A 10,274-nucleotide genomic window follows, 5' to 3' on the forward strand; every position below is an offset into this window, starting at 1 on the left:
GAGGTGTCCCCTTTGTAAATTGATCAAAGACATTTACAAAAAAAAGTGTGTGTGTGTATGTAGGGAGGGGAGGGTGTGACGGCAAGGGCAAGGCAGAAGGGCATAGAGGCAGGGAGGGTGCAAGTCGGGGCAGGGGAGAGGGGTGGGCAGAAAGAGAGAGAGAGAGAGAGAGAGAGAGAGAGAGAGAGAGAGAGAGAGAGAGAGAGAGAGAGAGAGAGAGAGAGAGAGAGAGAGAGAGAGAGAGAGAGAGAGAGAGAGAGAGAGAGAGAGAGAGAGAGAGAGAGAGAGAGAGAGAGAGAGAGAGAGAGAGAGAGAGAGAGAGAGAGAGAGAGAGAGAGAGAGAGAGAGAGAGAGAGAGAGAGAGAGAGAGTTGAATGAACGGGTGTATATGTATGTATCTTTGAAGAAGGTGGCTGGATGTGCTGTAACAGAAAGCATTAGTCAAGCTTATCCTGTATCATCATTCAAGGCGATGAAGGTCTCCTTAAGTTCTGGTGATTCTCAGTTGGATAGCAGACAAGACTTACAGTCATTTGAGGCCTACGATGGCTTGGCCCCTAAAGAAGGCAATTGTAACCCCACACTACTGACAGTGAGGAGGTGCTCTACGGATAGTACTGAATTATCCCTATGCACAAAAAGAAGCTTCGAGTTGGGAGGTGATTCAAGAACTTTGGTGTTTGGAGATGTTAAATTTCAAAGAGAGAAAACACATAACAAGAGATGCAAAAGAACTTTAGCAACTCCTGTTGCTGAAAGTTCCACATTCTGTACAAAATCCTCAGTTGTTGCAGTTTGCGGCATCATGGCCTTGTGGGTGAGCAAACCAGACCGGAGACGAGGCATAGCCACGAAGCTTATAGATGCGGTCAGGTGAGCGATTTATACCATAGGCTCACTTGTTGGAAAATCAGAAGGCCTGCTTCTTACACTAAGCAGGGTTTTCCTTTCAGGTCATCTTTCATTTATGGTTTAGTTCTTGGTGCGCACCAATGTGCGTTTTCCCAACCTACTCTAGAGGGAAAGACCTTCGCTGCAAAGTACAACAAGACTGGCAGCTACTTGGTTTACTTTTGATGAATGCAATAAAGAGTTCAAACATGAAACGACATTGCTGGTATGAGAGGATGCACATTGAAACAGATCTCAGGTTTACACTTGATAACTTGAAAGATCTATTATGCGTAAGCTACTTTTTTTGGATTTATGCAGTGGAGATATGAGATCGTCTCCATTAGTTGCTACTCCAGTAGTTCGAAATGGAGATATGAGATCTTCTTCATTAGTTGCTACTGTCAGCAGTTCAAAGTGCCATTGGCCTCCTCGTCTGTGATGCCTATGATCTTTAAAAGCTCTCCCTGCACGTTAAATTGACAGGCAAAGCTTCTATTCGTTGTACCATCTTGAGGAATACAAATCCATCCTTGACCATCTCAAACCTTGCAGCATTCTATCTTCCTTCCGAGAGTCCGTGCTACCTTACAAGAATGTACAAGGTCTTGGTCTCTCACTCTCTTCTGCTGATGTGGCAACAAGGTAGAGGGTTTCACTAACAGTCAACTGCCTCTTGGTGCAGGGAAGTGGTGAGTGAGGAACACCTAATTGACTTAGATATCAGATCTTTGTTGACACCGACTCGGTTATATTTGATTGCTAGGGCAATGTCTAAATCTTTTACAAGTCTCAACCACCACTTAATCTTTCTGTTAGGAGTGATTCTAGAATGGACAAGTGTAACGTGTACATATGGAAAACCTAATTAAAGAGGTACTGAAATTTTTTTTGGGGTGGTTGAGAAACCACTAGGTTTAAATGAGACTACAAACGCGTGCACAACATGAACCCTCTATTTAAAAGACTATTGTCATTGTAGGCTCTCAATTATCTAAAAAATAAGTTCACATAAGTGTCTAGGGGCGTTCTCTCATGGACTAATGTGAAGGGGAGTAACCTTTATCTCGATTGTATGTTCTTGTTTGTCATTCGTCTCTCTCCCTCTTTGTTTCTTTCTTGTGTGTGTGTGTGTATGCGTGTGCGCGTGTAGCACTCTTGCAAGAGGCATGCTTGCAAGTAGTGTTCTTGTCGCCCTTTTTGTGCCTAGATGCTCTCACTTTGCAACAAAGCATGTATAAGTGTACATTTCCAAGAATCCCCATACTAAAATTATTTGCCAATAGAAGATCATACATATCACTAGCCTAGATTCTTCTTAAAAACAAAATCCAAGAAGGGGTTCTTCGAGCCTTCTACCAAATCTTGCAAATTAAATTTTTGATGATGCAAAAAGTGTAAGATACATGTGTATAGGCGATAAGAAGATTACGTGATTTTGAAGATCGAGCTTGAAGTATTCATGGGGCAAGGTTTTTTTTTTTTGGCAATACCTCCCCCAACAAAGGGTTCTGCAGGTACTTTCCAAGGGCGCTTAGTGGGGGTTGAACCCACCACCTTCGTGATGCAAGTCCAACCCTCTTCTAACTAAGCTAGCCCCCTTGGGTAATGCATGGGGTAATGTTAGCAAAAAGAAAGTAAAGACAAAGAGGTTTAGTAGGCTTTCAATAATTGTTCTCATGTTTGTTTTCTTACAACTATTTGCACAAGCTAGATCATGGTTAGTTCAAAGCCTGTGCTAGATCATGGTTAGTTCATGGTTTGGACAAGCTAGATCATGGTTAGTTCAAAGCCTATGCTACACTCCCCAAACCAACCATTGCCACAACAGGATGAGTATAAATAACTATAGGTTATAGAGAATTGTAATGCATGTATTATTTATGAACAACAAATTATACATATTATTCACCTTAGGGTCTACTAAGTATCAAAATCCAACATGAGATTCTCTTGAATTTTCACACAATATGAAACTCAATATTGTGCAATGCATGTTGATCGTACAATACATGTGAAGTGAGCATGAGGGAGTGTTGGTCAACAAAAATAAAGACCAAGACAAAAAGATGAAAAAGTACTACATAATAGATCTCAAAAAAGTCAAGCCTTGTTTTGTATAAATATTTATTCAAGTAAGATCGTTGTTAATTCTAAGCTTGTGCTTCACATCGAAAGCCAAAAATTGGGCTCAATGAGATCAAAGTTGTAATTTACATTGTTCCATGGCAAATGTTTTCTTCCCTCTCCTCTCTCTCTAGTGTTGTTGGTGTAAGCCAAACATGTGGTAACAAAGTGGTACCTAACTATGATGGTTGCGTGAATTGGTTAGATTGGATGTCTTTAACACTTTAAGGTTTTGAGGCTTAGATTGTTAGACCAATTTGTGAAAAAACACAGTCAAAGGTATATGCACAATGACATCATTGGGACGAGTGGCCTCTTGGGAAGCTGTTGCTTCCAAGACCTTGAGTTGGTCTTAGGGAAACTTGGTTTGAAAAGCATCAACATCATTAGGGGAAGGATGGGTCAATAAATGGCTACTTATCTTTCATGCTTAAATAATGAATAAGAAAAGAGCCAATGTGGATTAAAATGTTGGATTTGACATTGGTTGAAATTAGAGGTCAAACTTTCAATGAATAAGGAAAGAGTTAATATGGGTAAGCTATATGGACAAAAATGTTGGGTTTGGCTGTCAAAACTAGTGGTCAAACCTTCAACAATAGGGATAGTCTATTATCTTTATTCAAGCATTTTTAAAAAGAAAATACTAAAATATAATTATAAAAGGGTTTTAACTTGATATATTTGTGGAAATAAGTTGAAGTTACTTTGAGATCTAGTTGGACCTACCTTCCTCTTACTTTCAATATGTCAAAAAACATTAGGAAAAATTTGGACCCAAAAAGGGCCATGTAAGGCACTCTCTCTCTTCACTTTCTCTCTTAAAAAAGATTCTAAAATATAATAAAATAAAGAATTGTCTCTTTATTGGCATGGCAGCTGTAGTTAAACTTCAAGGCCGAATGTGTAAGAGTTATGCTCTAAAAGTACAAAAAGAGAAGATTTCGGGACCACAGTCACTCTCGAAAATTCAAAAACACCCTCCATATCCTTTTCCTTGTCCTCTTTGTACATGTGTGTGGGTCTCTCTCTCTCCCTCCTCCTATCCTTTGTATGCATGTGTGTGTGTGCGTGTGTGTGTGTTTGTCTCTCTGTCTCTCTCTCTCAGGCCTTGAGCTTCAACTTGCATACATCTTCTACATCTAAAGAATGAAACGTGATATACATCTACAGCTCGATGAGGAGTACGCTCCCTTGTTCAAGAGAACATGTACCTCTAAAGAAGATCAACCTGCAATTCAGCAAGCTATGGAGTTGCAATGTCCAATGTGAGCTAAAAATATTGATTTGTGGATCTACGGGTCTATTTATCCTGTAGATGCTCTTTTAGAGTTGCCGCCTCGATTTTTGAGGCTCACATCATTTTTGAAATATGTTTGTGAGGGTACAAATGGTCTATGGGGCTACTTGTGCAGACTTGGAAACCAGTCCTAACAAATTTATATGCACATGCAAAGAATGCTACGTCAAAAGGACTGTGAGATAGTAGACCTGAAGGTTGAACGTGATATGAAGGCAACAGAGTGTCAAGGTTTGCAGGATGTCATTCACGACATGACAATTCAGAATATAGAGCTTACACAGAGTATACAATGCTTGGAGCAAAATCTAAGGACTAGAAGAGACCATACACCTTTTGGGCTTAGAGACCAAGTGCGCAAGTTAAAGCCCTTAGAAAATTTAGTTGTTGGCGGTGGACAATGAAAGCTACGTATTAAGACATGCAAGAAGTTTAATGTGGATGTGCTTAATGGTGATAAGGTGAGCCTATGCATTGCAAATGTATTGACAAAAAATATGGTCAAATTGGCGCTCCAATCTGGAAAGTTCAAGACAATTTCAGATGACATTAAGAGGGATTGCGTAGAACAAGTTGGCGCTAGCTTCACATCCTTGGATGCACAAGGTATATGTGATCAGATTGGATTAAGTACCAAGTCTTATGCTATGATCTACAAGCAATTGGATGCAGGTTTTTCAAAAGTGTTTGCATGTAAGAGGGTTTTGCCATTGCCAAAGCCATTTAAGTGAGACAAGCTCGCAAACTCCTAAACACTAAAATTCTAGAGCGCATTGGTGAGCCATATCACATCACTTATAGCCATGTGTATTATGTACCTATTAACGAGGCCCCCAATCAAAATCCAAGATGCGGTATCACATCTAGACAGCTAGGTGCAAGGAGTAGACCAATGACAAATGCAAAGGGGCCTTCAGATGACAGCTTAGGAACACTGTCAAATCAAAGTGCTAATAGATTGAAGGAAGTACGGTTTTAGTTGCATGAAAGAAACAATTTTGTGCTACGTTTGGAGAGGCTACAATCCACAATGGTTCAATTCTATGACATCACGCATGAGGAATGCAATGGGATTCTAAAGTTTGCGATAAAGCTAGATGAGAGTGAGATTGTCAAAGGTAAAAAAATGGAGCGTGTTAGTTTAACTTTAATGAACAGAGCTTTGGATCCTCGTGTAACTCCAAAAGACCCAAAATATTTCAGTGTCCAATCAGAAAATGATATATGGTGGCTAGCTGCGTTTGAAGTGGCAAAATAAGATCATGCTATTCTTAAGGCTTTCTTCAACTTGACTGAAATTCCTGAGATTATCAGGAGACAAAGTAATGGTGAGATTCTACATGTGGATGGCTATGGAGATTTTAATGTGGAGTGGCATCTTGTAGGAGACTTGAAAACTTTAAAGTGCATGTACGGTGTCTCTAATGCTGCAAATGCCAAATTTCCATTTTGTATTGCATGCATGGTCGGACAAAAGAGAGTTCAGGTAGAAATGTATGGGATAGTGGTACTGGAAACAATGTTGCTCCATCACGCAATGGTAGGATAAAGGTCGGTGGCGACTGGGTGCCGAAGGATGCGAATTGGAATCCCATTCTTCCTATACCATTAGCGAGGGTTCACTTTTGTACACTACATGGCTTTGTGCGTATAGTGGAAAAAATTGTGCATGCATACATTTGCTTTGCTTACACCATGTAGCCTAAAGAGGAATCAGAAAAAACTTGCAAGGAATTGGAGAAAGTATTGTCGGAAATTGGATTGCATGGCGGCAATGTGCACATAAAGAAGGATGAAAAAAAGTCTGGTGCTACAGGTGACATACCATCATGCAAACCTTGTTTTGGTGGTGCAAAGGCAAGAAAATTTCTCGCTGCGCCACGTGATGAGCAAGATGAGGTTACCACTAGATTTGCACAAAGATTTGATGGATGAAAGAAAGTCCATTATGTAGTACCAGACTGGACAAAAACAATGGTGTAACATGCATAGCAAAAGCTCGTGCATGGTTAGAACTAAACTCGCTTGCCCTCTTACTGCAAAAATTATTTTTTGGACCAAGTGATGGCGACGATTACAAAAATACTATTGATGCTTTCTACAATGCAATGGTAGATGGTTGGGGGCTCATAATATCACCCCGTACATGCACATCCTAAAGGTACATGGACCATACTTTGCAAAAGAGGATAGTCTAGCAATATGGTCTACTCAAGGGATGGAGAAGTCTCATTGGCAAGCACGTTGTGGTTTTCAAAGGGCTACTAATCATGGAGGTGGACGAGGCATACAGGTACCTACTGAAGATGGAAGTTCACATAACGCTACTAGTAACCCTATGATTCAATTGTTGCAATGGTGGTATAGAAGACTGGAGATACGTTTTCAAAAGAAAGCACAGTTAGCAGCTCATGTGGTCGATGTAGCAGCTATAGATAGGTTCGCTCGCAAGCGTTCAATTTACAGAAACTCTTTTGCAAGAGAAAGGCATACTATGTGGAGGCAAAATCGATTAAGGATTGGATGTATGTGGGTGCGCAATGAGGTTGTTGACGATGTACAAAATGGTGAAATAGCATATGATTAGGAAAAGGTCATCCATTTGATCAGCTTGCCATTTGAAACACATTGCAAACTCAAATCACTAAAAATTTGAGCACATTAAAATCAAGTGATAACACCTTTGAGTACAATATAATCAAGAAGTGGCTTCCAAGTGCCAATAAATTACAAGTGTACTCATTGATCTTCGTTCTGGGATCCTCTTCCACTCTCAACCCACTCGTCTACTTCTCTTTGACTCTACACAAAAATTTCTCTAGCCCTATGAAAGTCTCGCAGGTTGGCTTCATTCTCCTCGTTTGTTCTCCGTATCCGGTCAAGTTGTTGTTGTTCCCAAGTAGAGGCCATTGCCACCTCTTTTGCTATGCGTTCTCGGATAGCGGTCACTAGCTTTGGTGTCCAACTGACTCTGAACTCGTTTAGATCAAGATCAGTGTAATTGGCAATATCTAGAGGATCCTGCATGCAGAAACGCCTTTGAGCTTCGTTCATGATGTCTTGCATGTTGAAAATATTTTGGATTGATAATAGAGATAAAAGAATACCTGGATGTCAAAAATTGACTTCACCAAAAGTATTGCATTTAAGCAGACTCTCCACCCACACGAGATACCATCATACTGGGGGCTAACCTTTACTCTCCTATTCGTGATGCGATTCACCAAATTAGACTCAAAAAGTATAAGCTCTATGCAATGCACAAGCTTTTGGATGGCACTGAATTTTTTTTTTCAGATAAGCCATTTGAAACAAAAATAGATAATTGCAAGAGGTATACTGTTTTACGTACTATCTAACTTGACCATGGTAACCAACAACTGAATTGGAATAGTAGCAAATGCTCGTTTGGATATCATAGACAGCTATGCTCAAGTGCTCACTACAAAATTATATCATGTCAAACAAGAGAAACCAATAATTTGGCCAAGATCACAAGAAATCCCAACTTACTTCTGGTGATATGAGAGAATAACCAATCTGGTGTCACCATGCATTAAACGTCAAAGGAACCCTGAATGTGCTTGGACAAATACCAAGTACGACATTTGAGGGTTTCGCAAGTAGGACGACACAATAGGGTCCAGCAACACTATCTGGTTTTGTAATTCCGCGTTCAGCTCAGATATTATCATCCTAAGAGAAAAACAAGGTGATGGGTCATTAAGGATTACATTCTCATATTGTACGAAATACAACGTAACGGGTCAATAGTAATGGGTCATAGTGACACAAAAAACTCGCCAGAGAACAACTTTCACTGCCATATTTGTCATCATGTTGTTACCATTCCTGAAGACATCGAGGTCTTCTCTTCTAAGAGTCTCCACTTCTCTCTCTCCTGCGATGATGAAGGCAACTCTTATTCGATTGGACATAGTGTATTTATTGAGTGCGATCGAGTTCACAGCTTCTTGCTCCTGGATTGTTGTTTGTCTATCTCGTAATGTTCCTTCCTGATGGTTGTCAACAGTTGGCGGCGCTTCAGAAACATCCTCAGCAGGAACATCCTCAACAAGAACTTCAGTGATTATAGGAGCATCCTCTCTCTTGGTTTTCTCTCTTTGTGAGCCGCGTGTATTTCTGTCGTGCCTTACTGGGGCTCGGTCTTGAGCTGCACGGCGAGGATGGAGAGGCGGTAGAGTTAAAATCTCAAACATTTTTTTATCACCTGACAAAACTGGCTCAAAAAATCGGTTATGCTTGTAACGAATTAAGCGGAGGGTGTTGAAGTGCTTTGGCAATATAGTGACCCTGTGAGCATGAGCCGCCAGAAAATATGTGTCTTCAAAAAACTCCACAAGCCAATCCTCCAGAGCTTCCTGGAGACACAGAAGGGCAGATGGAGTCCACGGCCACGGCAACTTAATGTGAAACTCTGTCGCGATCTGCCTCACGACTCTCTGGAAAGGCAGCCTAGAAATCGCAGACTGCATGTGCTTGTCTATCCTGCGAAGCTCTGCCAACATAGACCTGTGGGCAATGTATCTTTGCCTCTTTACCGCAGCGTGGTGTTTTGTTTGATTTTGAGCTAGCAAAGTATTTTGCCTTCGTCGGGGCTGACTTTCTTTGGGGCGTCTACACATAACAAAGCAATCAGATTTCCACGAAAAAATCTAGAATAAGTCACATCAAAGCAAATAGATAAGTCAGCCTTCTGTATGTATCCTCTTTCGTGTCATTCTGACTCGACGTCTAGTCTGGGGTCTCAACCGTCTGGTGATGTCTATAGAATCATAGTCCCTTAGGTCTGTATCACTTCGTAAACATAAAGCCATATGGGGTGTAACACCTTGCATTAGATGCCTGCTCTCGAGTCACGATAACACAACACGATATGGGGCATAAAAACCTTGCATTAGATTCGTATTTGCGTCATAGTAACCGCCGGTGCCTTAGGTGTTTGTTCAATATATCTTCTCGCCTATATCACTTGGTCACACTAAAGTGATATGGGGTGCAAACACGCTCCATTTGATCCTTTATCGGGTCATGGTGACCCACAAAAAGGCTTAAAAACACCTTTATCATTTATTATCATTTGGTCACAGTAAAATGATATTGGGTGTAAACACCTTACATATTATTCTTATTCGCGTCGTAGTGACCCACCATAGAGAGGCCTTTAGGGAAGAGCATGCAACCTCTAGAGATAGTCATCTTCTAGCCTATATCACTTGATCACAACAAAGCGACAAGGGGTGCAAGCACGTTCCATTGGATCCCTTTTCGGGTCATAGTGACCCAAGGCTTTGATCACAATAAAGCGATATAGGGTATAAACACCTTACAGTAGATCCTTATTTGCGTCATAGTGACCCATGGAAATGCTTTAAAAAAGTGCTTGTAGCTTTAGGTCTGCTCGAGATATTTTCTAGCCTATATCACTTGGTCATAGAGACCATCAGAAAGGCTACGGCAGAGCGCTTGGGGTTTTATGTTTGTTTGACATTCTGATGGAGCAAATCAAGTCAAGAGACAGTCAAATCTTCTAGCCTTCATCACTTGGTCACATTAAAGCGATATTGAGTGTCTACGCTTTAATCTCAATTTGTTTTGCATCATAGTGACTCACATAAGACACTACTAAAAAAAGAAATTGTTTTTTCTGCAATCAATTTAATTCTTGCGTGGCTCCCTTGTTTTTACCATGGCTAGGCCTTCCTTCTCTGTTCTGGAGTAGTTCATCTCTGTATTCGTGAGTTGTCTACTAGCAAAGCTCACCAAATAGTCAAGATTGTGTTCACCAAGCTGGCACAAAACAACACCCAGGGCAAACTTCGATGCATCAATGTACACATGGAATGTTATGTTCTAATCTGGGCTCGTATGCCTTTGGCCATTGGAAATGGTTGCAGTAATAATGGATTGTCAATCACAAAATCCCTTGTATCTC

The 10,274-nt window shown here is 40.7% G+C and overlaps 2 protein-coding genes across 3 annotated transcripts; one reads left to right on the top strand and one right to left on the bottom strand.

Annotated features, from left to right (window-relative positions):
- The first annotated feature begins 388 nt into the window (after nucleotides 1-388).
- Nucleotides 389-1,121, top strand: LOC148016824 (protein CHROMOSOME TRANSMISSION FIDELITY 7-like). Its single transcript, XM_087662360.1, has 2 exons — nucleotides 389-873; nucleotides 954-1,121. Exons 1-2 carry the CDS (start codon nucleotides 389-391, stop codon nucleotides 1,075-1,077), a joined length of 609 nt encoding a protein of 202 aa, XP_087518486.1. The 3' UTR covers nucleotides 1,078-1,121.
- Nucleotides 1,122-6,979: 5,858 nt separating this feature from the next.
- Nucleotides 6,980-8,388, bottom strand: LOC148016825 (uncharacterized). 2 transcript variants are annotated; one of them, XR_015687894.1, is made up of 3 exons: nucleotides 7,671-8,388; nucleotides 7,426-7,597; nucleotides 6,980-7,339 (listed from the first exon to the last, which is right to left on the bottom strand). XR_015687894.1 is itself a non-coding variant. In XM_087663163.1 (3 exons), the coding sequence occupies exons 1-3, from the start codon at nucleotides 7,873-7,875 to the stop codon at nucleotides 7,121-7,123; spliced, it is 435 nt and encodes a 144-aa protein (XP_087519289.1). In that variant the 5' UTR covers nucleotides 7,876-8,388; the 3' UTR covers nucleotides 6,980-7,120. The 2 variants fall into 2 exon arrangements, 1 of the variants encoding a protein (XP_087519289.1); XM_087663163.1 differs by having other exon boundaries at nucleotides 7,832-8,388.
- Nucleotides 8,389-10,274: the final 1,886 nt, after the last annotated feature.

Source organism: Lygodium microphyllum, chromosome 22, assembly GCF_053477565.2.
Source record: "Lygodium microphyllum isolate KBCC chromosome 22, Lygodium_microphyllum_v1.1.10, whole genome shotgun sequence".
NCBI classification, from domain to species: Eukaryota; Viridiplantae; Streptophyta; class Polypodiopsida; order Schizaeales; family Lygodiaceae; genus Lygodium; species Lygodium microphyllum.

Bases quoted from the DNA above. Each gene is read 5' to 3' on its own strand.
- LOC148016824 (XM_087662360.1), top strand. From the start codon at position 389: ATGTATGTATCTTTGAAGAAGGTGGCTGGATGTGCTGTAACAGAAAGC. The intron at 874-953 runs GTGAGCGATTTA...TTTTCCTTTCAG, and splicing joins AAGCTTATAGATGCGGTCAG to GTCATCTTTCATTTATGGTT.
- LOC148016825 (XM_087663163.1), bottom strand. From the start codon at position 7,875: ATGCATGGTGACACCAGATTGGTTATTCTCTCATATCACCAGAA. The intron at 7,598-7,831 runs GTAAGTTGGGAT...AAAAAAATTCAG, and splicing joins ATTCTCTCATATCACCAGAA to TGCCATCCAAAAGCTTGTGC. The intron at 7,340-7,425 runs GTATTCTTTTAT...TTCTGCATGCAG, and splicing joins AGTCAATTTTTGACATCCAG to GATCCTCTAGATATTGCCAA.